We start from the raw sequence: 27867 nt of genomic DNA on the forward strand, positions 1-27867 counted from the left end.
AATATTGTTGTATTGAAAACAAAGCTATGAAAATAAAGCTAGGTCAGAGAAGCCCAGAAATTTAGCATATGTACATTTAACATTACATAATGTTTCAACTGAATGGAATCTTTTTAATTTCATAATATCCCTTTCAATTATTATACCCATGTGATATGTATATACAGAAATCGTACATGGCCAACATGGTGATAGGCACAAGTATACTTGGTAAAAATATGTTCAAATTTTTATCTCACATAAGTGCAAATAATTCACAAATTTTCATTTTATATCATAATTATCATATTTGACATTATATGAATCTGATTCAATTGAAGTACATTTAGTACATGTAAAAATGAATTTGAATGTGATAGTAAAGTCCGGCACACACTATACGATCCTTCTACGATCTGATTTCTGCTGAGAGGGCGGTTATAGTTGATTTGGAAATTTAAACAACCACTACCTTCATGATTTAGATTCTAAATAATGATACGTATATTAACAACAAGAATTGCAGTGCATTCGAGTCTTCTATTCAGAATAAAAGCCGGATCGGCTTCAAATCGTTGACAATCGCACTAGTGGTCTGACGTCATTACGATTCTGAGCCGATTTAGCCTTTCCCCCTCCAAATAAGCATAAAATCCCTTGAAATTGTAATTTTATTAACCATAAAGAATATTCAGATCTTAGTGTTCAAATGTTCATAAGATGCTATTACAAATTCTTCCAAAATCGGATCGTAGTCAGATTATTATTGAGCGTCGGGCTTAAGTTTCGGAGACAGGAAGACGAAGTAGATAGAAAGAGAGAGCAAAATCAGCAATATAAATAGAAAGTAATAATTTACACGAAACATATTCCTGAGAAAATATAATGTTCAGTTTGTAAAGATCTTTTAAGGGTACCTAATTCAGCAATACTTGAACAAGATCGATAATATATTATTTACAGTTATGTATACGACACTTTGGCTTTCTTATACAAGAATGATAAATACAAATCATATACAATCATTATTGTATTTATAAAGAACGTTCATGATTGGTGAGAAAAAACACGGTGGAGTTGGCCGACATTTTAGAAAGTGAGAGCTCGAAATCTAAGATTCGAACACGTCAGGCCCGCCACCTCGTTCCTTCGTTGTATTTATTTTTTAATGTTTTCTTCATATTGTATCTTGCTCATATTTTGAATACCAGACAAATAAATACCTTAAGCTGTTTAAAACCCAGTATCGTTAGGCTTAAAAACTCACATTGTTAAATACTGATAGAGCAATTTGCACCACCGCAATCATTACGTACAATGATACCCAAGATTGCAATTGTTGGTGGCGCTGTCCATAAATTGTTCTATGAACCCATCACACTCATGGACAAGCCCCACGTAATGTCACACATTTAAACCCATCGCGCGCTATCTGACTACGACAGTACCGTTAAATAGGCCTTCATGATATCAAAGAGTGTAAGAATAATATGGAGAGAGTGTGAATGCAGTATAGCTTTGCTAATAGTTTTAAAGTGTTCCAAATTAGCTCTGTGTTAATTAACACCGGTCATTACACAATGCGATCCCTTCTGTAACTACAGTCATTACAAAGTGTTACAGAGAACACTGTGTCACAAATTATGTGACACAGTGTGATCACTGTATTTGATTCATGACACTTTGTGATGATGACGAAATTTATGTTCACACTTGTTGACTCTGTGTAACACAGAGAACACCTGAGTGTATTTACAACAGTAAACCCCGATAGGGTGCCAACCACCTTCTCGTAAGAACCCGTCTTAGTCAGATAGTGTGCGATGGATTTAACGCACGCACGCACGCACACTCACACGCACTACACATACGCACAACACATTCACATAATCAATTATTACGATACCATACGCGCTTACGACCGTTCACGGAATGACCATTGACGCCATGCGCTTCTATTCTACGTCACAAACGTCACGCCACCTTGTATCCCAAGAGGCTCGCTCTTTGACTTTGTTGTATATCGTGGATGCAGAGGGATCAAATGTTGCGTGCTCCCAATAATGGGCACCCTTGAAGAAAAACAACTTCTTGTGTTTGATTGAATAATAAGCTGCGTCGAGATTGTCCTCTAAAGGTGAGATATAAGGAAACTCGCCGGGGAAGGCAGTGCTGATAGGCATAGGGTAGTTGTCTCCGCAACAGCCACCGTCTTCCACGTCGTATGCATAAACCTGTAAAATAAAGCAAAGAGCATAGTCATTACTAATGCAGTCAAGGACATATCATCATCCTATGCTTTCATAAGTATAAAATATTATCTGTGGTGTGTCTTCTAATCTGTGGGAGAGGCAAACATGACTGTCATCTCAACTTTAATTTTCAACCATTTCTTGTTTTGCTCTCACCAATGAGCAATTAATACATTTTCTGCTGAGAGGATATGTAAAAATAGATAAAGGACAATTAAGGCCGATTGTCTAAGAACCGTGATACCCATGGTTCAAGATCATGTCTGTATAGTGGTGCCCTTGGGTAGGATGCCAATCCTCAGTAGCTACTTGGATAGACGAAAGGTCCAACCTATTTTAGTCCTTTCTTAATGTACGCGGGAACAACCCATCAACACCTACAGTGCGGTTCTCTTCGGAACCTTAAACAGCAACTTTGAACCCGCCGGTAAAGAGGAGGATGAGAAGGTGACTAAAGAAGAGAATAATGATAAGTCAGAACTAGATAAAGAAGAATACTTACCTGGCTCCCTTTGAAGAAGTAGTAATTATTATCCCTTTTATCATAGTAGGCAGCATCGATGTTGTCAGGTATACGGGTATTGGAACCAGATTTAGCGGGCCAACCTTCAGAGATAAGCCGACCATTCGCCGGCCAGTTAACACCCTCGTATGTGCCTGTGTAAGCTGATTTGCTTGCGTGGTTGAACCTCCAATACCGATTGCCTGAGTAGAAAATACACGGATAAAGGTTTCAAATATAACATGGGGTCCCTTTTTTCAGAGAAAGTGGAGTAAGCATATTATAAACTAAATCAATAATGTAAATGCGACATTAGAGAGTTATTAGAGACTCATTAGAGAGAACCATTAAAGAAAGATAATGGTACAAAGGACCTTAGTCACATGATTTCTGCGAAATGTAAGTTCTTCAATTTGTGCCACCATATTCCGATAGTGTAGTTGTCTAGGGGCGTCAATCATTATTTTGGAGAATTAGGGGCAGCCCCAAATAATAATTATGGTAAGTGTATCCCATTAAACATGCGTGGAAGAAAAAAAATATTGCATCAAACAATTAAAAAATGAATAAAGATTTATTCGAAATGAGAAAAATTAAACGGAATAGTGACCAACCTTTGAAGAAGTACATCTCATCTCTTGGTTTATCAACGTTTTGGACCACGGCATCCAGGTCGTCGGGTACACCATTGAAGCGGCTACTGAGGAGCTTAGGCTCAGCATACTTGACCTCGTTCCTGGAGTTTACGTACACCCAGTTCCATCTATTTCGGACGAAGTAGGTGGTGTATGTCCACTGGTTGCTCGAACTCAACCTCATCCAGTCAAAAACAGTGTCTAACGAGTTATTGCATGTTCCTGATGATAAGAGACAAATGGTGCAAGAGGGAGACAAGGAGACGTGAGTTACGTAACAAGATGGCACTAACAAAGAGAAATTGACTTTATATAATGTTTAAACACAATAACATATTTGTAAGCAATAACTAATGTTTTGGAAGTTAAAGTACCTGAAGTTCTTATCTGACATCGAATTCACCCATCACAATATTTAAAAAACGCAACGCTTCTAAAGTCAGTTTAACTTCTCATCGTTAGAGAACGACGTATAATTACCGTGAAGATGATTACTTTAAACCAGAAAGAATACAGTACATGAAAGAAAATTCCTTACCATAGATATCCTGAACAGCAGTTTTGGTCTCACTATCAATGGTCACCTTTCCATCAAAAGAGCGGTAGATCGGATACATGATGGAGGAAACATTGGTGCTGTGGCCTAACCCTAGGAAATGACCGATCTCATGGGTGGCCACCGACTGCAGGTTGTAGTCTTGGTCAGACCTATCCGTCCAGAGCTTATTATCGTTGAAGAATATGTGACTACTCGCCACGTCCGAGAGAGCCAACTGACCTGATGACCATCTGTGGTCTCCGAAGTCGGAAAGATCATCTGAGGATGGAAAAGAACAATCAATCAAAATCGTACTTGCGTAAAAGAGGATGTCTCACGATGGCCAAGACAGCATTTAATGTGTGAACAAAATAATTTTTATGATTGAACATTGATACAGTCAGACCAGGAGGCTAGAGGTAAAGTCATGTAAATTGTGTAATTTAAGTTTGCAAGTGCATTAAGGCTGCTGGTATCAATCCAAGATTCCCTAGTACCTCGAATAGGGCTTGAATTTCTTGTTTCTTACCTATTCTTAGCTACAGTTCTATTTATTCTTGACGAGACTTCAAAATTATCTCCATAAATCTCGACACCCGGATGATCTCCATAAATCTCGACACCGGATGATTATGAGATTCTAATCTCAAAGGCATATTCTGTTCGAACAATCAAATAAGTAAACAATTAGTTTTCCGTCATCATAATTCAGGCATACATTTGTATTAAATTACAAACTCATAGTTTAATACCTTCTGTTGGTATTAAGTAGGATTTCATTTTGTTAGAGGCGGGGTTTTAGTAAGTAGACCATAATAATAATATTGGTGAACTTACTTGAATTAGCAAAGGCGATGTAGATATCGACGTTTAGGACGTCACCTGAAGTCTGCTCCCTGAAGGTAAGCGGTGTGACCTCTGCCCATCTCCTGAAAGCTGCTGTGAAAATACTCGACGTATCAGAGATGTACTGAGAAGGATAGTCATCCAAAACACGCCAGGTGATTGGAAGATCCCTGGCAGAAAATCTCAATCCTGAACCCGACGATGAGGATGGCTGACCACCTGCCTGTGAGTCGCGTCGCTGTCGATGATTTGACTCGCTAATCATCTGTCGGAGGAGTTCTCTAATGTCACGTTTGGGGCGTGGCCCACTCAACTCATCTTTGTCCTTATTGTCACTTGGAGGATACTTTGGGGTTGAAGGTGCTGTCTTGGAATCAAGCTCACTGACCAAAGCCGATACGACTTCGGTGACGGTGTAAGTCAACATCGTCGTTCCGTCGATTTCTTCTTCTGGGAAAGGCGTCGTCGGAACGTCTTCGACGTCCTCCTCATCGACCATATCAGAATCTTCGAAATCGTCTTCAGAGCTGACCTCTACGATCGAGTACTGACCCCATGAAATGTCTTCAGGAGATGGCTTTTCTTCAGGCACAGAGGGCGGTCGATATGGAAACTTGTTCATTCCCTTGCCAGATTTCGCCCTTTCGCTTAAAGGGTCTAAGAATGATTTCCCCGACTGCTTACCGTCTAGTACTGTGGATGTGATCATAACTGGAGAAGTCACAATTCCGGACTTGTCTTCTTCTGCCGATTGTTTCGATTCATCAGTTAACGCGGACAGGCCCTGGCTTTTTCCGTCGCCGGTTTGCTTGATCTGAACTTGGTAGTCAGGTACGCCACATCTGGGCTTAGTCATGAGTTCTTTAGTAGCTGAATCAATCTGCCCGGTGACCGGTATGTGGTAGCGTCTCTGGAAAGCTTTGATGCCCTTTTTCCAGTCGGCGTTGTCAGGTTTTGACTGTCCTCGGTCTGTTGATTGTGTTGCGGAGGGCATCTTAGGTTGGTCCGATGATATTTTACCATCGCCATCAGATGCGTTCTTCGCTAGTTGTATTTCGATATACCCGTAGTCTTTTAAGAAATTCTGTAAAAGAAGAGAGAATATCAATTAGTTACGTCGGCATTAAGTCATGGAGTATAATATCGATTTAAAAAAATAATGTATTTTTTAATTACTTCATGGAATCGCGTATAAGTTCGAGGGCTCCTCATAGTATATACATGATTATTTTTTCATTGTATTGCCTTATAAAGCCTGTTCAGCTGTGAGTATATGTATGATATACATCGTCAGATGGAGGGGCCGATATCGTTTAGAGAATTTCAACGTAGCTTTTGTTGGCTTGCGGTTTTTTCACCTCTCTTTTCACTTTGCATTCGTACTTTCGTTTGTATTTAAAGAATGTTAAATCCCGAAACCACAGAAGTATTTATATACTAGTCACCGAGCGTGTTGTCATGTCAGTGCACAAATAAAATTAATGAATGAACGGTAAAATAAGGACATAAACACGCCTGAAAATTCGTCAACAAATGTTTTCGTGACTTTGGCATGCATTTGTATAGGGCCAATGGCGGTTACTCCAATGTGCATAGCAATGGCTAATGAAATGGGTGTACTTTTGGTTATCACTCTATTAATTCGAAAGAAATACTTTTCTCTAACGTAATTGATATGTATGTAATTATATGCAGGATAAGTTGATGACTGGCTTTTCCTAATGGTCAACGACCATTAATAAAAGCTTGTAAAATTGGCAGTTTCATGTATGATGAATGTAATGCACTTATTCAGAATTCATATCACATTGTGTTGCTTCGCAATCACTGACGTTCATTTTGTTTAATCTGACTCTACCTTATTTATCTTCGCAAGACATTGACAGTATTAAAAAAAAATTATTAAAGGGAAGCATGATATTGCCATTACTAACATCCATGTTCATAACATTGTAATCACATCTTCAGTAAGCGAAATGTGAATACTAAATACAGAATTATGCCAGATTTTGCCTCACTATTAACTCAAAGAGATATGTTCAAGAAGAAGAATTAACATGGTTCCTATAACGGTGGGTGTACTGTTTTATATTTGTACAGGGGCGCTCCTGATACACTTTGCTTACTCAGGGGTTCTTCCAACGTATTTTTTGGTATGTATTCATTATTTGATATTATATTTTTAATGGAAAATAAAAATTGAATTGAATTGAATTGATTATGAAGCTAGATGTGTCAGACTCCTTGACTTTAATCCATACCACGTTAATACCTCTATACCATACCTAACACTTTATTATCCAAGCTATCATATCATTATCCAACTACGACAACAAAAATTGCATAGAGTATTGCAATCCTTAATCAGCGCTATGCCATAAACAGATAACAGATTTTTCAGCGAAGGATCTTAACCCTAATTAAAAAGGGTAAAGTGCAAATTTAAAAAAAAAGGAAACAAGAAATTGAAAAGTTAGAGGATCAACAGAAGCTAGAATGGGACTAATCATGATCTATAATTGTATATGATAAAACTCTTTCATTTGGAAGAATGAATGTACTTTATCTGGTCCTTGTCCCCCCGTCGTCTTCGCTTTTTTTCCACTTCGGTGGTCTAGATCTGCTAAAAAGGAGTTTTCATTTAATCTCCTTTTCTACAAAAGAACGCAGCATAGGGTACACGGGATTTAAACCCCGGTCTCACGTTTCCGATAACGATGAATCAAACTTTACTTGGATCGAAAGATGGGCCTTATATCTTTTAGTGAAATTGATCGGATGGCTACGCAAAAGTATTTCAAGCTGCCTGAAAAATTTGAAATGTTCAGCACAAAATACATTGTTTCTTGCGCAACTTAGTGTACTTCGTTTTCTGAGTACGCTTTAGAAAACAAAAAAATAGAAATGAAGAAATCGAGAAAAAAATGAAAGTTTCCCCATAAATGGTGGTAAAATATTTAAGTAGCAAAAGATCGCAAGGTAGTTGTTTTTATTAGTTGCCTAATTAGTTACTCATACGTTGAAAAGATATTCCGTTTTTGCCTAAATATGTTTAAATAGTATCTTTCATTAGTAACAAAGTAGTGGGTATAGTTGATAATAAAGTCGCGGAGTGGGACTGGACTTTTACGGCATCAGTGGGATAAGTAAAACGCCACTTCTTTTTATTATAATAATGGAATGCAAACGAGGAAGCTGGGATCAATGCAGGCGGTAAAGTGACAATACAGTAGCTGCATCAAAATCGATTTTATGATGTGACAATCTAAAATGTTGAAGGGATGGTATTATTAATTTGTTTGCATTGTTATAACCCGATCTGACTGATAGGGTTGTATCTATCAAGGATTATCTTAAAGAAAGTATTCCAAAATACGTAAAAAGATATCGAGGCTCAAATTCGTCTCTACAAGGTGCTGTTTTCAGAAAGTCTTCCTAGCACCAAAATGAACATCGGGGCACCAAAAGGTCTGTTTAGGAAAGATAAGAAAAGGACCCCGATAGTCTAGTGTATAAACCTCTTCACTCAGGGTGACTGCCCTACGGTGGAGGTACACGCTCGGGAGAAATCTTCCCTTTTATTGGGTTGGGTCCGAAAAGCGTCCCTGAAATGCACGGCAGTTGTTATGTTTTCTCATTCATCCTGCCTTGTCCAAACGGCTCTGGGTGATGCTTTCGAGGTGTCAACTAGAATGGAAGTTTCGTCTTTAAGGAACATTGGTATACACGCCCGAGGCCAGTGATCCTTTCCACCCCCTCTCTCCCTCACTTTCTAGCTTCTTAGCGCGCTCTTTGACGGAAGCTCATTGAGAGGAGAAACACTAAAGAAACGATGTCAGTGTGCACCGCCAGTGGAGAACATTTGTACGATTTCGAAATAAAAAGTCATTCGCGAGTTGTAAACACGCCTATTTATATGCGCTCTGGTAGACGAGCGATGCGCCTGACGACTCGTTTGTCCTCATACTATTGTTGGTATGGTCACGAGCGCCGGAGAAAGCGCTCTTGAAAGGATTCTGCTTTCGTCGTTTTTGTGTCCAAACCGGGCCGCCACTAATGACCGAGCTGCAATGAGGGTCGTCAAAAGATGCTGTAATAGATTGCCCACTTTCGCTCAAATTGCCATGATTAATGTTTTCTAAGGGAGAGACAGGGAGAGAGGGAGAGAGAGGGAGAATGAGTTAGTAAAACTCCGCATCTCAATCAAGAGCTAAAGAAGAGGGAGAAAGTTACAAGGAAAAGGGGCAAAGAGATGGAAAGACGGAAACAGGGCGAAATAGGGGTATGGACAACTAAAGAGAAAATTAACCTGGCTTGAAAGAAGGTTTAAAGGAAAGAGGAGAAAGAGAAAGGGAGAGGAGGAGAGAAAGATATTCGGATGTGGACTGTTTATCGCATAACAATTATCTTTATGACATCCATTATAGGAGAGGCTTAAGAGATGACCGTGAAATGTGGAGCAGATGATAATGCTTTCGTGAAATAGGAGCTCATGATTTGTATTCATGATCATTAAATATTCACGCAGACTAAAGAAATGAGTCGAGTTTTTGTGTCGGAAGTTAATAGAGTAGAAGATATATTTCCTATGCTTTCTCCCCTTCTCCTTCCTCTCGTTAACACAATTGTCCTGAAGGAAAACTGGTAGAAAATGAGGAGGTCGCAGATTTTCAGCTTTCACTTTCTCTTTCGTTGTTAGGGATCACTTGTACTGGTAACATTAATAACATCGTGATGCTAAATTAAGATTTGTTATGGGACAGCGATTGTTAAGGGGTTTTATTCAAATGCCACAGGGTAATGATAAATTACGATTCGTAACATAAAAACCTAATTATGTTACGTTCGTTTAGTGCAGAGTCACCAATTGGGGCGGTATTAGTCTCAAATATTGTTCTTTTTTTCCCTGTAGGGTGATCCTCGGAATAATCATGTCCTCCTCTCAAATTTTAATTTTTCTCCATTGTCTCTTTGTATTATTTCTGGCTTCAAACATTTTGACCTTATACTATGCAATCAATCGGATCCGCTAATTTATTCTTCAATAATTTTGCTGTTCTTACCTCAATACAGTGAAGTAAAATTAATAGCCCATTCATTCATCTAGTTATTTACTGTTCAATTATCTCCCTCGTCACAATGCTCGCACCCTACTTTGCTCAAACCAAAGTATATTCAAAAGCAAGTTTTAAATTGTCATTCATCGTGACAAGATATATTTTACAAGTAATAATCTTACGGACCCTTTGCATCTATATGGTCATGGTGTATGGCACTATGTACCAGCTCTTTCTGAATTTTATTTTAAGATTACACGTGAAGCCAATGCCTGCTTCTTCTTTTTTTTGTAATGTTTATAATTCAATTTTATTGCCGCGACGTATGGTTATAATAAAAGATTTTTCATTTGAACTGAATCGGATATATTGTATGTAAATATATGAAACTAAATTAGAACCACGTACTGGCTGACGTTAAAATACAATTTTTACCAAACGCATTTCTTGAAAGTACTTTGCCAGTCCATAGGCTTGAAAAATCTCAAATATTGCTTTTGAATATGATAAAAGGTACTTTCTATATGAAATTACAAAATTAGATTTGATTTATAAAAGTTGATTCTTGATCGATGCTTATCAGTGTAAAAAGACAAATTCTTTAAATTTGTAAAAATATATATATTTCTGTATTTAATTTGTTGAATGCATTGCCCACAGAAAGTGTTACGAAAAACTAAGTAAGAACACCAATTGAGGGTGAAACTTTTCTCTTGAAAGAAAAAAAAAAGGAATATATTTCTGCACTTGGTCAGTTGTATTTTTTATCTTATCAAACGACATATAAAAATCAAAGTTTTTTCACATCATCAATTTCATCATCATCATCAACAATTTTGTCAACATTATAATAATTAGTTTGGTCGAATCGATTTATTTCGTTTAAATAATCTTGTAAACTGATTTCAATGAATAAGTTTAGGTTAAAAAGGCGATGTAAAAATGTTGGACAAAGCCTGGCATAATTGCATGTATGCCCTTCATATTAGAAAAAGTTTGTAACTTGATTTAAAAATCATGGAAAAAAAAAGAAAATTATGGATTTATGGCACAAGATACAAAGGAATCATGATCAAGTGAAATTGATTTTTTTTTTATGCATGTTTATTAATAAACAGAAAATTTCAAATAAAGAGTATTGAAAAAGAAAAGAAAAATTAATTTGTAGATCAAAAGAAGCACTCAATTTGGCCGCTATAGCTTTTCGTACTTGTATACATTGCCTAACATAATCGATTTTGAAACAATGCTAAACCAAAATTGTGTGGTCCCTCCTTTAAAGTAACTTTTAAAATACTGTAATGAAATTGCATTTTTTAAATACGTTTCAATTTATATTCATAAGAGAAAAAATGCTACTCACCATGGCCTGTTCTTCTGACAGGTCATCTTGCGATGGCAATGATTGCGACTGCTTCCGGTGTGACGCCGCCGACGATGACCTCGAGGGGATGACGCCGGGTTCCACAACGTGAGCGACGATGAGCAGGATGAACGAGATCAACACACTCGTCACAAACTCGGTAGAACCAATGATACGCATGTTCGATTCTCTGCAGGCTTTTATTCAAGTCCAAAGGTGGATCCTTAATAGATCTGGTGAAGTTCGAAGAACTGCTAACGGCGGTGGTATCCAGAAAAAAGTTTTCCAGGTTACCTAAACGGAGAGTTGTCTCATAATGTACTCGGAACTGAGTTCTCTGTTTTCTTCGGGATGCTTTTTGTTTCAAACGGATGCGTGAAGAAAATAGGGTCCAGTTTCTTCTTGAGGCGATGAGTGGACCAAAGAATAGACCCGACTTGTGATCCAGAGTCGGTTATGATAGAGAGATTGTTGGTCCTGCTGTTAAGAGGGTGATAAAGCCTGACTCAGCGGTATAATGGAGCCTTGCCGACCTCGGTATGAAAGGTAATCCTGTTGGGAGAGTACACAGGCACGTTGGTTAATGGTTTCCCGAATCGTACTATAGCCACCCAGCCCCTAAACTTGAGGGCATTTTAACCCCAAACATAGACAAACATTCCCGTATCCATGTTTAGAAGTGGACAAAAAGGAAGAGAAAGACTTTCAGCCAATGGCATGCCCTTATGCTAACTTCCACATAACAAATAAAAAGTTATGTGCCAATGATTATTCTGGATTTACCCAAAATATCCAAGGGACGGTTATCTGTAGAAAATGAAATTATCAAAAAAGGTTCCTCATCTTTCGATAGCATTTACAAAAAGCAAACACTTATACTATTTATTTATTTATTCAATTCTGATATTTAGAAAGGGTGAGAGGAGCACAGAGTTTAGTGTACAAAATAACCACCACTTTCGGCATCCATGAGATGCATTGGAACACGCGAATTTGGCGCCACGTCCTCACAGTGACGATATAAGACTCTTACATGTAAGTGTTCCAATAACATTGCAAGTCAACCGGTATGTTGGTTAACAACGCCAATAATTAATTAAATGCATTATTCTTGATATTCAGCCAAATTCTGGATCTTAAACCCAACTGCGTTGGGTGGCCAGCAGATCCTGAAATACTGCCCAATGTAGTTTCAGATAAAAGAGTTTATCATCGTAAATTTATTTGCGCGGGAAATAAAAGATGTGGGATTTTGGGCTTGGGAAAGTTTTACAAAAGTTTGAATAAAAAGTTTTGGGTTAGTGTGATGGTCACCTTAGAGACAGCATGAACTCCGGTCTATAAACACTCCATCAATTCTGTAACGGAAAGGATTCCCTTTGAATAAAATAACAGTGATAAGCCTTCCGTTGTGTCTATCCCGATCACTCAACCAAAATGTATAATAACCACATACAATGATGCGTTTTGATTGGCATGACTGGTACCATTAAAAAAGTATATCATTAAAAAAAAGATGAGCGAAAAAGAGGGAACGGTGTGCCATGAAAGATTGTGGAAGAGGAGAGAAAGAGACGGGGAAATACTGTGCAATTATGTGTGCGTTTTTGTAACCTCGGCTCTACGTGTGCGTGTGTATGTGTGTGTGTGTGTGCGTGTGTGTGTGGGTGTGTATGAGAGAGAGAGACTGAAAGATAATGTAAAAGGTCGTGAGGAAACGTATCCGTTATTGCATGTATGTGCCTGTGCGTGTGAGGATGTGTGTGTGCGTGTGGATGTGTGTGTGCGCGTGAGACAAGAAAAACTAAGTTGCATGTGTTTATTCAAGGGTGTGCGTTCGTGAGAGAAAGAAGTATAAGAAGTGAAAGTAAAAGAAGATGGAAGAAGACGAAAGAAGAACGAGAAGAAAAAGTAGTAGTATTAGTAGTAGTAGTAGTCACGGTAGTAATAATATCCTGAGAGACCACATTAGAAAATGAGCTCAACGATATGAGAGTGGGGGAACTGAAAAGCGAAGGAGAACTTTTAAGTACATAATTAATAACTAGATAAATACTGGGGAGAGATGGAGATGAAAAGACAGATACTAGAAATGTTTATAAAGCTTAAAATAAGGATATAAATCTTGCCTAAGCCCTACTCGAGTGAAGAATAGGTAAAAGCGAAAGTTTCCCCAACCCCCGTGATCTCCTGAAAGAAAGTTGTATTACGCTGGGGGAAATTTAGCTAAGCGGCAAGACGATCGAACAAGTGATATTTCCGTGTGAAGTATGATAAGTCAAAGAGTAATCACTGGCTAAAGAGGTACATTTTAGGGCGTTAGGTTTTGCCTCAAACATTCTTAACTAAACAACCCGGTAGAGCCGTCTCCACTCAATTGTTACGCTGTTGACTCTGCTTTATGTTCTTTTTTAGTACAATTTGAGGTAAACAAAAAGAAAGGGTATTGCGAAAAGGTTTTGAGTTTGCCGAAAAGGAAACTTTGTAGTAGCAGTTGGGGCATTGCTTGTAGAACATATTCATCCTAGCTTACGCTCCCTCCCCCTAGCTCTCTCAAACACAAACGCACACACCGGCGAATAAGCGCGCACACATTTTTTTCTCTCGTTATTTTTCACTCCCCGCCCCCCCCCCCCTGCCCCCCCCCCTCTTTCTACAAACGAAAATGTGACTGACTAAAGAGTATATCGGGCACCTTTGCTCCATTTCTATTTGAACACTTCTAAACCGATAGTTAAAGTTCAACGATAAGTTTTAGCGACGTATCCCACTTTAATATACAGCAAAATCTGCATTCATCATAGTAAAGCAATAAATTATGTGTATCTCGTTCTAACCTTTAAATACCAGTCCACATGCAACGTCTACATCAAAATGTTACATTGAATTATATTGTAATGCATGAGAAGAACATTTTGAATAATGCCATTAATTGAAATACCCATCCAGGGATTAAAATGCTTTGGCATTTTTCACCTGATCCCAGAAGCCTTTCTCCGAGATGGTTCTAAAACCAAATCGATATCGAGAGAAGCTAGGAAGAATTCCTGTCCATTTAAGTTTGCTGTAATGTGTTTCTTCTATTTTACTTCGATTGTTTGGGCCAATATGCAGCATCACCCTACGCGTGAGTGACTCCAGAATATCGACACCAATGAAGAACAAAATCCGCCATTTTTATTCGGCTCTTTCTTCATACGAGTTTGCTCCCTCAGTTAAAAAACTCGGAGACGCCAAAATCGATTGGGGTGTCAGTGGCTGGAGGTGACAGTTCGAGTGGTCTTTGAAGGAGTTATAGGGGATTAATCAGCTTTCAAGTTATTCAATACGCCCCATACCAGCCTCTCAAAGGCCTTTATTTTCATTTGCTTGGTATATAAAATCACAATAAGTTTGTGATATTTTCTTAAGAATAACCGGATGCGAGATCTTCAGTCTAGGTGCGATATAAAGACCATCTCCATAGCTCTGTAAGAGCACCGGTGATTCGCAATTCGTTTCAATTTGTCTTTTTACCCCCTCCTGTTTGAGCATTTTCTGTATCTTTTCAAAATGTCTCCGAGATCTGACATTTCAATTGATCATGATAAATTCTTCATGGAGTGTTTGTTTGGCCTCCATGAGAACCACTGACAAGTGCTGGGAAGTACTGGTCACTCCTGATGACCACTGTGTAGTCAATAAAACATTTGATGAAAGCCGACTATAGGGGCCTTCAGAATTTAAATCCTTTTTATGTCAAACAGCAAGATCACGCGACTAAATGTTTTTATCGGACCGACTTCATTTTCATGTCTCTAATTCTAGCCTTTGTAACAAAGAATGGCGCCTCATTAGACCCGAACCGATGTGTAGTTGTTTGGGTTCGTTTTTCGTAGAAGAAGAAAAGTTCTCACGTTCAAAATGTATCATTTTCAAAGTAGGAAGACAAGCTTTTAAGAGATTCGTTTCAATTTCAACATTTGAACTATACACTTTTAAGTGATTAAACTCTAATCCCCATTTTATTCAACTATTCATATAACCGAAATGAATAATGATATATTTTGGCGCTTACAGATCAAACCGTAATCGGGGTAATGATGCTTTCTTATGACGTTGTGTTTAGTTCTCCATCAATAGGGATTACATATCTGAGATGAGGCAACCGTAAAGGCGTAAAAGCTTACTAAAAAGTATTACTCTTTCTACTTTGCGTTATACTTTGAACACATTTGAACAAACCGCATATCAACAGAATAAGGAATACTCTTCTTAAGATAGATTATCGTGTGTGCTATTTCTTTTGTACCAAAACGTATTTGTTATGGAGGTGGTAATTGTTCCCATCCGGCTTCTATGATACACTAATTTTGAATAAAGTGTCTAGGTATAACAGGAGGAGTCACAATAATATCTAGATTGGGGAGAAAGTAGGGGGATGAAGAGAGAACAGTCGGCTCAAATGTATATCCCTCTTATCTTCCTCACCAATGTTCGGGCAGGTCTCTGACCTATAAATCCGAAGTTGGTTAGTACAGGACTCGAGATTTGAAAAGGAGGGGAACTAAGATGTCACTTGAATTGGGGCTCACCAACAACACAGGGTACTTTTTATAAGTACTTAGTGTCTGCTTTATGGGAGCCGGTATAATGCGACAAAATGCTTTGAATAAAGTTAAGAAGCAAAGAGAAAATAGTTTTGAGGTGTTACTTTTATAATATGGGATATCTTGACCTAGAAAATTGTATTTCATGAGAAGTAAATGTTACGGTGAGGAAACAAATCATTTTGTGATACATATTGATTCATGGATACATCGGTTCAATTTTTCTCAAAGTTGTATATATTAAAATTCATCAATTCACATTTTTACTTTATGAAACACTTCAAGCAGAGTGATATTCCTGTGCATATCCTAGCCAATAATTTGTCATGAAGTAATATGGACGGTTCATGAAAGTAAATACAGCGTTACTTTGAAAACAAAGGGAAAAACTTGTGCGAGTAGATGTTCAGAAGCAATACTACCATCCACAGATAATTATATAAACTTAAAATTCTGTAAAATAGTCTACTACTTTCCTGTTACGAAAGAAAATCATTGAACTAGAGTCCCTCCTTGACTCGATGTAGTGAAAATATTATCGGTAGACGTGTGTCACACCAAAGAGTCAAAATTGGCAGGTATTTGCCAATTAACAAGCTTTTGACAAATCAATAAGACCAGGACGAGAAAAATGGCCTACACCTCTTTTTACCAAGATACAATTTCAAGAACGAGAAAACATTGAAACCCAAAGTGGTTGACAAAATGAGAAGAGAGATATACTGTGCAGTCAATTTTGATGTGGAAAATGATCATTCATTTTAATAGACCGTTCAATAAATGTTGCGGAAATTTGATGACAGATTTGTCAAATTAGTCGATGAGACGTTAACCACATAATTATCTCGAACTTGGAGTTATTTGGTCGACACAAGATTAGAAATAAGGAGTTTCATTGAACACAATATTACGATGAAAATATAGGAAAACTACCAAGCCAACATTAAATACTTGGTCGTACACAAAGATGGAAAAGAAATCAAATATACCTGGTAATATCAAAACAGGTTCAGTTTACTCAATCAGACACAAAACTGCAATTTGGCGAATTGCAAGATAACCAATCAGATGAATAATGGAACTTAATTAGTGTTCAGACCAAAATATTTTAAAATATACTTCATTAAATTAAAGAATTTTTTACATGAAACATGATTTGAATTTTTTCCGTTACTTGTCGTGTGAAGGTAATGTCAAAATTCACAAATTTCTTTACAACACTTTGGCCTCAATACATTTACAGGAACATTATCGCGTGTGAAATTTAGTCCTGCAGACCGGTCCCTTTAAAAACAAACCTTTTTTATTGATTGTCTTTGGGAGAGGACAGATTAGAATTGGAACTGGCCAGTAACATGACAATCAAAGGACACGGTATTAAGGCCTTACCAGCAGTCATGCATTCCAACATCTAGACCCAGCATATTGTTCTCTTATGGACAAGCAGGCCGCGATCGATTGATTTGCGAAGAAGCACCTATCTACCCTTTTCAACTTAAGCAAATAGTCTCAGGTGTTCAGCTAATATTGAGCAATATTTATATAACATAACATTCTGTTACCACATTCTACCCATCAAAACAACATTCTTGAGCTCATAAGCAACTGGACTCATGATTTCAAAGCTGCAGACATAATTTTCGGCTACTTTGCATTGGTTAATCACTTCGCGAAGTTCTTGAAGACAAAACGGCGTTTCGTTACATAATCTACCAACTTTCAGGAGTTCGCCTGCCCTTTTTTTGACCAAACAATTTTCTCCACCATTATGTTTGAGGCTAAAAATGAGAACAAACAAAAAGTGATGCGGGGCTGTACCCTCTCCGAGTTGGATTGGTATCGGAATGTTCTTTGCACATAATCGACTTCAACGATTGACCCCTTTACAAATTTGGAAGTCAATATAACAGTGCCTGGTCTACACAGCATCGGTCGTACTAATCCTTACAGAGTTCTCTCCGTCTTTAAATACATATCAACTTTGATAGAGTTTATCAATTGAAAATCAACTATAAAATAATGTTCACAGTCTTGATAGAATTAATGAAAAGCATCTTTAACTATATATAATTTACAAGAAAGAGCTAAAGTAGATCAAAGGGTATCTTTATTCTGACCGAGGAGTCAATATTGCAATATTTTGTGTTGTTTTTAAGGAATAAAGATGCTATTTATAATATTCTGGCCAATAAGTTAAGTTTCTACAAAGATAAATCACAGTCCTGAATTACGCAATAAGCATAACAAAATTACCAGCGCTTTCGACAGAAGACGCTCTTAACGAATGATTTACTGGGAGGAGCTAGACCTTGTTATCAATCTCTTGAAAGCTTTCGTTCATTAAGGGATGAATTAACCTTGTAATGTAAAGGATGAGAGTAAAGTAAACGCGACTTGTTTTCAAGTCAATATTTGATATTTGACTACATCTCTAGCCTGAGATCTGGTCGTGCTTTGCGTACCAAGCAGAGATCTGGTCGTGCTTTGCGTACCAAGCAGAGACTATAATATAGCAATGTCGATTGAATAAAGATTCAAGACGGAGTTTAAGTGTGTCTCTATTTCTGGGCCCCCTCACTCCCCCTTCTCTTTCCCTCTCTCTCTCTCTCTCTCTCTCTCTCTCTCTCTCTCTCAAGCTCTTTCTAGCTTAACTATCTCCAGTCTCAAGACTAGTCATGATTATTTGTCCTACAGCTAATATAACAGAAAAGTCGAAAGTCAGTATGTTATTTGCAAATTAAAGGAAAGAAATATGAGTTAGTACCTTCTGGAAAGCACTTGCATAAGTTCGGAATGGTAACATTATGAACTCTCGTATCGGTATACATCGGTATTGACGATTGTGTGTACTAGCCCCTGTGTATTAATGTGTTGACCATAATTCTCTCTCTCTCTCTCTCCGTCTCTTTACCTATCTATTTATCAATTACCTTTCTCCACCCCTTGCCTTCTTTCTCTCTCTCTCTTCTCTCTCTCTTTCTCTCTCTCTAAAAAAAAGAAAAAAACAATGCGTGCATGACTTTTGTTTAGCCCATTAAAAATGGGGTATACCATTACATTCGACTGCGTTTAAAACGTTTTAGTAATTTTGAAAAATTGATTTCAAGGCAATACATTCCATTTAAAGTTCCTCCATTAATCTATTAATTTAATAAATTATTATCCAAATAGGAGGTTCTGTAGGCCCCCTATACAGCTCTTTTATACGAAATCGGGGTTGCTTTTTAGCCATCAACTGTTCTAGAATCTCCCATTCCATGAGGGCATTATCCTTTAAGGCAATAACCCGACTATTTCAGGGTATTAGTGTGTAAATGCAAACACTTTCTATGTGTGAATAAAGTCTACTAGACCCTCCCTCACTTACGCGCTATTTACGAATACTATTATTAGGTTCCCGAACTGAAGAAGAAAATTCTTCGTTGACCTCTAAAAATAACCGTGACTGGTCATTTCGGGGGCAATTCCACAGTAACTGTTGTACGATGATATAGGAGAACACTATAGTTTTACATGACCTGACTGATTACTGTTAATAGGTTTGTATACTGGTTTATATAACATTGTATAGGGCCGAAGAAACAAAACGGAATCATGACGTTGATAAAGACGACGTACGATTAAATGAAAGCAATGATGCGTTGTTTTTTCTTAAAATAAAGGAATATTATTACTGTCATTTTTGTGATTTAATAACTATGAAAGTGTTCAGGTGTATTCAATGTAATATTGACCTGTTGCGAACGCAAGCATTTTCACACGGTGCTATTTGCATACATAAGAACAAATCCGGATGAGGGTCAAACGCACATATAAAAACGTTTAATATAATGAGGGATAATTCGTTAGATTTCATCATTAAGATGTGTTTAGAAGAAAAGAGTATCTATTCATAACATATCAACTCAGTTTTAAAAGTATTATATTGACCCTATACACGTTCTAAATGAATCTTTATTAGTATCCTTATTATTGTATCATTTACATATACTTACAGAGTAAACACAAGTATCAGAGACAAGCGCTTTGCACCACTCGCATAACATTTGTTAAGAATGACACAAGAAGCTAATAATTATTTCTAACAGTGTACCAATACCATGATACAATCTAAACGTTTTGTTTCCAGCGGCGCGCTTGGCAACATAGAAAATATGAATGAGTTTAATGTTTTGCTTTCAGGGTTTAAACAAATCGATAATATGAAGTCATCTCGGCAAATACGTGTATAGTCAATGATACCGAGCCAGTTTACAATTCCGCTAACAAGCGAAACGCCAGGGTGATTTGCACTTTTTAAAGCCGCGCAGAAGCTAGCTAGTAGCCTATACATCAAGCACCCGGGCTTGAAGGTGTATTGAAAACAACTACATAAGGCACATTGGCAACCCGAAATTCTTAGCTTACCTCCACTCTTAATGTAAATAGCTGCAAAGTTGATAAACTGAAGATAAAATTCCGTACATTGGGTTGGCGGAGTCTGGTACAACGCAGACGACAGCCTTCGAATTCGAACGGTATCGATAATGAACGACCAACATGCCTCGTTGCTCCGTACTAAGACCACTGCTGCGATGACAACAGACCTATACCCCTGGTTCTCGCCTTTTCTTCACTCAAAGATAATTGAAACGACGAAGCAGAAGAGGTTTTGATCCTGAGATGGTAACGATTGGACCCCTCAATGGCCCACGCTCCCCCATCCCCCTCGAGATCGATATCCCGATTTCAAAGGCAAATCGATTAATCCTAAGCAAGGAATTACTAATTGTTGTACACACACCCTCTCTTTGAACGAAAACTTATGGCGAGGGGAAACGGGCGAGCTCCTTATATCCAACACGGGAAAGCAATCCTGAAACACCTTCAATCTTAGACGACCAGATCATGTGCAAACAAGGTTAGAAAAGAAAGCAATTATCGGAACAAAAGGTGGCAAATCATTACCTACTCGTAGCCATTTATAAAAAGAAAAGCTGTAGTTGCTTGATTTGGTATTATGGCATATTTACGACTTCCAGACCAATATTAGTCTTTGCGGGTGGGATTGGGATGAAAACATGGTTAAGCTGAGCTTAAAGTAATTGAAATTCAATGAAGTAAACATCGATACCCATTGGTTCCCCAGGGATTCACGTATACTTGAATTCTACCAATGGCTGAGAATGGCAAGCATTGATCCGGTATCCTTCGCCTTCTCCTTTTATGTCAGAAATCAAAGAATACCATCTTCTTCTTCTTCCCTTTCAGATATCATGACTCCGATACCCTGTCATACTTTGTATCTACTCTAACCACGCGTAATAATACGATTCTTATATCCTTTCAATATTCTGAGAGACCCTCACTATAAAAAAAAAACAATTTAATGTTATCTCATTGAGCTGAGTGAAACGTGACATTAATTTCAAAATATTGTATATCAATTTTTATATTGCTGGATCTAACACTGAAAAGGGTGCATCCAAAATTTAAAAGTGAAGAAGCTACCATTTTGAAAACGCCGTCAATCCTCGGGCCTTTGCATTGGGAGCAGACATGAATTAATATTTCCCACCAAAAAGAGCAGTCTTTCATCACGTTATGTCGGTCGATACTCTATTTTATAGTAGTTTAGGTTTTATAGTTCGAATGATCATTTCTTTGTGAATAATTAGTAACGATTGAAATGCAATATTCGGACTATCAACAAAGCTTCTGATGAAATAGAATCGGATAAAAAGAATAATGAATTTATGGACATCACTATAGTCGAACTTCGCAAACAAAATCAATACATTTTGTTAAAGTTTTGTATAATATGGCTTGTCCTACATGTTTTTGTCTTATTTAAAAGGAAATATACACACCGTTTTTAGTATTCATTTTCAGAGATTAACATAAAACACATAGGCCTAGCATTCAGATTGGCCGGCTTTTTTATTTTTTGTTAATTGCAGTTCTTGAATGTTGCTTATCTGCTTATATCTTCACATTTTGGTGAACATGCATGGGAGCAACTTTCCTTTCATTATTTTATCGTAAACCAGGAATCTCGGAGATGCTTTCGCGATTAATGGGGAAAGTACCTGGAATTATAAACCCACTTGAACAATATGTATTTGTATGATAAGGTAGATCGTTCACATTTCCAGGTCCTGTGGTGATGTAGATGCAATGACTGACACCTGCCAATCATCTTGCGGCAAGCCGCTGTAGTTACAAGGGATTTACGGGCGGTCATGTATCTCGAGTAACGACCCAAGGAGGCGGAGCAATCACGATTACGAGGAGATGTATGTTTAAAGGCCAAGTACATGCAGTGTGTGACATTAATTAGGAAATCAAACATGATTATGGCCATTTTACGGGTGGTTTTCTATAGGCTTTGCAAAATCGAACTGCTGTAGAGGTATAGCGTATTCGGCCTTGATCAACTAATTTGAAGAGCAAAGAAATGTGACAAATTTATTCTTGAGGCTTTCAAACGGTCTATATTAAAGGCTTTTATCGGCCTTATCTCAGTATAGCAATTGCACGCAATAATGTATCAGGCAAAGGGCGGAGCTAGCTTGCCCCTCCCCCTTCTCCGTTGGCAATATCATTAAAACTGTGTTTTTAAAAAAATTACTTCTAGAGCTCGGCTTCATTAGAGTCAGAATAATGGCCTTCGGTGTGCCCTTAGATTGCAAGAAATTGGCTTAATGCTTCCCCTTTTAATGCGAGAGGGGACCCCGGTACTCATTGGCCTGCTTTTGCCTCTTCCTCCTTGTTTATCACTTTCTGTTTCTGTTGTATAGCCCTCTCTGGTTCGAAATTGCTGATCCGAAATGGATTAAAAAAGAGCAAAGAAAAACGAAAAGGGATCTAAAATGGCTAACAGGTCATATGAATTATTTTTCATCGTTACTTTAATTACATAAGTCTTCTCTTGTGTAGGGGAAAAATTGACAGTCGTCAAGGATTGGGGGCGCAACGCAATTTATCATCAAAATCAGAGAGATCTCACCAAAGGGATTTTAGATGCTTGCAAATTCTGACATGGGCTTTGAGAGACGATCACTTTTAAGCGAAACAAATTACCTGCTTATCACTGATATCATTTGTGAAGGGATGAGATGGGATGTGGGAGTCAGCTAGAGGGAGGAGATACATCATGTTTGAATATTATTCTTAATCTCTAGCTCACGTGTGGCCCCTGTTTAATTCTAAGGAACCTTTGAGATAAAATATTAGAGGTATGGTTTCCAAGAGATCGACGATGTATGTTATGTGAACATCTGAAAGAGGAATCTCATTCATCGCTACCGCGGTAGAGATAGCCAATAAATATTGTTACGTCATAGAAGAGATTGAAGAAGAACGGGAGTAGTTTAGAGATGGATGAAAGATGATTATAAAGAATTACTACATCTTGTAATGGGATTATTAGAGAATCAACGAATTGATGATGTGTGCGTGTTACACAAAGCCAACATTTCTCAAAATGGCATACAGCTGGAGGCCTAATACACAAAGCCATTGGTTGACTTTCAAATAATTTATCAACCTTTATGCTTTAAAAAGTGGTATTCTGTGTAACAAGCAACCTCTTAAATATGTGCGCGTGTGTGTGTGTGTGGGTAAAGGGGGATAAGCCCAATTCAACGCACTGACAAATTGAACAAGAATGGTAGGTGATATTATCATGTTGGCTAGCTATGCCCAATTTGCCGACTTGATTCTCTCCCCCCCCCCCCCCCCCCCCCACATCCCCTTTTCGGCTAATGCCCGCAATGAAATCATCGCTAGACAATAACTTCATTGCTAAAGATTAATAATGATTGAGACATCATGCTCAACAAAAATGTGAAACATCAATTCAACAGACTGTGTCTATATGATCTTGCCTTTATAATTTGAAAGACTGAATCTAATCCAAACTGTTATTCCCCACGACATGATCAGGGATGGCTGCAAGGAATATACAACGGTTTAAACTCACCAAAAATCACCACGGATATAGTGCCAACATCTCCATGAATAAACATGGGTAATTATGTATTCGAACAACGACAACGACTGCAACTTGTAAAAGGTCTCGAAGGAAAATCTCGATCAAGAAGGAGCGACTAACAACACATTGAGGAACAAAATTCATACATCACCTCCAGTTAGCGAGTTATCTTGTAACTGGTTGGGCGCTATATTATGTAAGCAATTTTATTACCGTTACTACTATGACAGTAGCAACTGATAAAAAGACTGAGAATCAACAGAAACTACGTCAGCCTTTTACGTTATATTCACAGAGCTCCATCCTCTTCTCTATATTTACAAAAAAATAAGGAAAAAAGGAGCAAGGACCAATCTACCTCCAATTTGACCCGATTTCGAAGCAAGGTCCGTTCTTATCAGAGTCCTCGATCATAAACACGGGACGAAGGTGGGTTGTTTATTGTAAACAACGAGGAATGAGAAATGAACGCAGGTGAGACAAAATACCACACTAGGGTATGCCCATGTACCATAGTAATTCAACGAGATCAGGAACAAATTCCCCAAAAGGGTATTTAATGAGCTGCTCTATTATAGTGACATCCATATCTTGTACATTAATAATATTAAGGTTTTTTTAATGAAAAAATAATACTATTATTAATGTGTCACAAGCGTTATTTTTGAGAAAAATGTTGTAAAATTTATGACATCACAAGGGTTAATTTTTACCCCCCCCCCCTCCCCTTCTCTCTCTCTCTATCTCTGTCTGTCTGTATGTCTGTCTGTCGCTGTCTGTCTATCTGTCTCTCTGACTGTCTGTGTCTCTGTCACTCTATTTACGTACATACATCTGTATATATAAATTACATTTGTAATTATCAACATAATATAAGCTTCCAATGTTTGATATAGCTATAGGCTAACTTCGTTATGGAAGCAAAATGTTTAAAGTCGAAATCATTTTGTATCACTTTTGCCTGGGGGGCCTTTTTTCAAGATTGAAAAAGCAACGCATCAAAAAAGATGGATAACCATGTGAATACAACTCTTTTGGTGAATATTTTACTTTTCTGCACCTCTATTGAAGCATTTATGAGGCCCGTTGAATAGAACTTAAGTCTACTAGCATAAAGCCAAAATATGAATCATTGTGTTAACGTATACAGATAAATATCAGGCTAATCACTCGCTATAACTGTATTACATGCAAATTCAGAGATTTTCAAAGGTACATTAAATACAACTGTTGACATGCTCTTGGTTTCATCAACGCTCCAAATAAACAACATATTTCACAGGGGACAGATGTACAGTGATTCGGCCAACCAATTTAAGATCTATTTCTGACATAAACATTGATTTTATTTTAAGAATAACATCTATGTCATTTTTCGATATTTTCGAACGCCGCGCGACTTGGGAAAGTCAGTTCCAATATTCTGATGCCGTACTATTTTTATTTTATTTTCTTCTGCACATCGTCCATCTAAGGTCAGTAAATATCGACCACTACCTTTAATAGTTTCGTATCCCACGTAATTACGTTATTCTATAGGTTTCAATACATCAAATTGGGACGTTGACCCGTGGTTCCTCCATTTAAAAGACACTAATAAATTTTGCTTATTGTCCTCCCAATTTGAAAGCCATTGTTCTCATTTTTAATTTAGATTCCTCGGTACTGAGCAACATACAACACGTGGAAAAGGTTTACAGGAAGAAGAAAAGAAAGACCTTCATAAAATATCGGCGAATCCAAAGTAATATATCCAGCCTATACGAGTTTATGATTAGTATTCCACTGGGAAATACTGTGGAAAAGATTCACAAAGGTATAGACTACACTTCAATTAAATTGGAAATGTATCCCGCGGTAGGTAGGAAATCTTCCAAAATTGCATTCATTTCAGATGGACCGCGCAACACAAGAGTGTCGACGATAATAATACCAACATTACTTATCAACACAAAACAGTGATATTTGTAATTATGTTACTTATTTTTGCCAAAAGATGCGGCATGAAAGGGAAAAAAGAATCTTTAAAAGTGAATACTTTCTGAATTTCTATGTTCACATTGAGGCTCCCAAGTCTAAACCCCAAGGATGAGTGAAAACGAAAAATATTTCTGATGTCTAAGTAAAACATCGACTGTGTTTTTAATATTTAATTAACATTTAAACACGAAGCAGCTAAATTGAGAATTCTGAAACAAAACACCTACATAATTAAAAAAAAAAAAGAATAAGCTATGCTCGTCTAGAAAACTAACCAAAATGTTATCCAACATCAACTTTTTAAAACATTAATCTAAGTCTATCATGTCTATAAACAAAAATAAAAAGTTATGGGATCAAGATCAAGATATTAAGTCTTGGGATCGTTGCCATTACTTCCTATACACCTCCTGAATTTTTGCCGGCTAAAGCAACGATGTAAGGTTTTCGTGAATAAAATGAATCACTTACGAGTTATTGATCAGAATATATAGGTTATTCTCGGCATGCCTTGCTTACCGTATAATAAAAGTCTTGTTGGAGCGGTCCGCTTGTAAAACTCCTCGCACAGCGGAAATTGTCAAATGAAATACATATAACGCAGGAAAAAAAAAAGAATATCCCTTCACAAGCAAAGAAAATCTCCACTCAACCGAAAACAATGATTTCGTCGTTTTCCCTCGGTTTGAGCTTCGTCAGTGTAATAGAAAAAGCGAGAAGGGTCCTAGAAGTTTCTCAAATTAGTGATGTAGAGAAAAGCCAACGGAGTAGCCAGTGTGGTGTTTGATGAGCGCTGAATGGTCGCTTATTTCTTTCTGATCGCTTAGCAAGTAAGTCATCCGCTTAAATGAGATCCGGTTGATGTGTGAGGGAGAAACAGAGAGAGAGATCGAGAGTGGGGGAGAGAAGAGAAGGAAGAGCGAGAGGGAGAGCGAGAGAGATCAATAGAGAGGGGACGTGCAGAGAGAGAGAGAGACGGTAGATCACAAAGATAATTGAGAGAGGGAGAGAGAAAGATACATTTGAAGATATGAAAAGAAAGTACGAGACAGAGAGAGAGAGAGAGAGAGAGAGAGGGATAGAGAAATTTAGGTAGAGAATCAGAAGCCCAGGGGTAATAGTGAGTAGAGAGAAACATATATTATAGGGACAAGGAGACCGGGACGAGGATGAAGACAAAGAGAGAATGGGAAACATAAAAAAGAAAGTCGAAATAGAGAGAAGGTGATATAATAGATAGAGTGAGGGATAAGGAGAGCAAGGAGAGAGAGAGAAAGAGATCGAGAGAGAGAGAGTAAAATATTGAACGAGTGACCACAATAGTGATACAACAGCGCCCCCAAACAAGCTGTAATTCGTATGTCCAACCTAGTCGCATAACCCATACATAACACTACCTGTGCTGCTCAACCACATTCTTACCATATTCAAAATATCACAAACTGAGAGTGCCATAGAACCGCTGCAACCAACCAATGCCGACTTTATCCAGGATCTCAAAATCCAGCGCAATTTTTATGAACCTTTTTCCCTCTCTATATTACCGGCTTTAACCAAAAGCCCGAGGAAATTAGTATCTTTGAGCATCGTTTTCTGTTAAACCATTTAAACGTTTCCCCTTAATGAATAGGCACAATCCAAGTCGGAGAGTCAGAAGTAGATATAAGCTCCTTTTCGCTAAAAAAATCTCTTCTCACTTTCTACAAGGCGGTTTTGTTCTTCCTCTGCATTGGCTAAAGGCAGAGAGACGTTGTGTCAATATTTTCGGCTCTCCACGCAGGAGGTTGTACAAAAAGTGGGAAGGGGCACAAAGTGTGTTGATTGCCACTTGCAGTCTTGAACACGCCTAAAGGCAGATTATAGTATGAACAAATCAAGCTCATAGCTTAGAAGAAGAAAAAAAACCAAGTATGATCTAGAAAAATGGAAGATAGGCCTAGTCCCTGGATATAAATCGACAAAATCGAGTCGAAAAATCGGTGAATGCAAATGGATGAATATTTATGAGTACAATCATGTTTAATGTTATGCATCCCGGGAGATATTTCAATTGTTTAAAGCACATTTTTGGCTTACACCCAGTAAATAAAGATCGCGTCCTCGATCTGTAATTGAAAACAAGTCAGAAAGAAAAAGAAAAATATATCAAAA

At 37.8% G+C, this 27867-nt stretch overlaps 1 protein-coding gene across 3 annotated transcripts; it reads right to left on the reverse strand.

Moving 5' to 3' along the window:
- Positions 1-1454: 1454 nt before the first annotated feature.
- Positions 1455-26531, reverse strand: LOC100891378 (matrix metalloproteinase-21). 3 transcript variants are annotated; one of them, XM_030985632.1, is made up of 7 exons: positions 26236-26531; positions 11173-11724; positions 4744-5836; positions 3907-4185; positions 3348-3590; positions 2734-2936; positions 1455-2213 (listed from the first exon to the last, which is right to left on the reverse strand). In XM_030985632.1, the coding sequence occupies exons 2-7, from the start codon at positions 11350-11352 to the stop codon at positions 1935-1937; spliced, it is 2277 nt and encodes a 758-aa protein (XP_030841492.1). In that variant the 5' UTR covers positions 11353-11724; positions 26236-26531; the 3' UTR covers positions 1455-1934. The 3 variants fall into 3 exon arrangements, with proteins under 3 accessions (XP_030841492.1, XP_030841493.1, XP_003729711.2); XM_030985633.1 differs by lacking the exon at positions 26236-26531 and adding an exon at positions 20226-20521; XM_003729663.3 differs by lacking the exon at positions 26236-26531 and adding an exon at positions 20169-20521.
- Positions 26532-27867: the final 1336 nt, after the last annotated feature.

The sequence above is a fragment of the Strongylocentrotus purpuratus genome, unplaced genomic scaffold (assembly GCF_000002235.5).
Source record: "Strongylocentrotus purpuratus isolate Spur 01 unplaced genomic scaffold, Spur_5.0 spur5_scaffold_15, whole genome shotgun sequence".
In the NCBI taxonomy this organism is placed as follows: Eukaryota; Metazoa; Echinodermata; class Echinoidea; order Camarodonta; family Strongylocentrotidae; genus Strongylocentrotus; species Strongylocentrotus purpuratus.

What these genes read in the sequence shown, in the direction of transcription:
- LOC100891378 (XM_030985632.1), bottom strand. Translation starts at nt 11,352, where the DNA reads ATGCGTATCATTGGTTCTACCGAGTTTGTGACGAGTGTGTTGATCTCG. An exon ending in TGTCAGAAGAACAGGCCATG is followed by an intron (nt 5,837 to 11,172) that starts GTGAGTAGCATT and finishes CTTCTTTTACAG; the next exon opens with AATTTCTTAAAAGACTACGG. An exon ending in TGCTGTTCAGGATATCTATG is followed by an intron (nt 3,591 to 3,906) that starts GTAAGGAATTTT and finishes TCTTATCATCAG; the next exon opens with GAACATGCAATAACTCGTTA.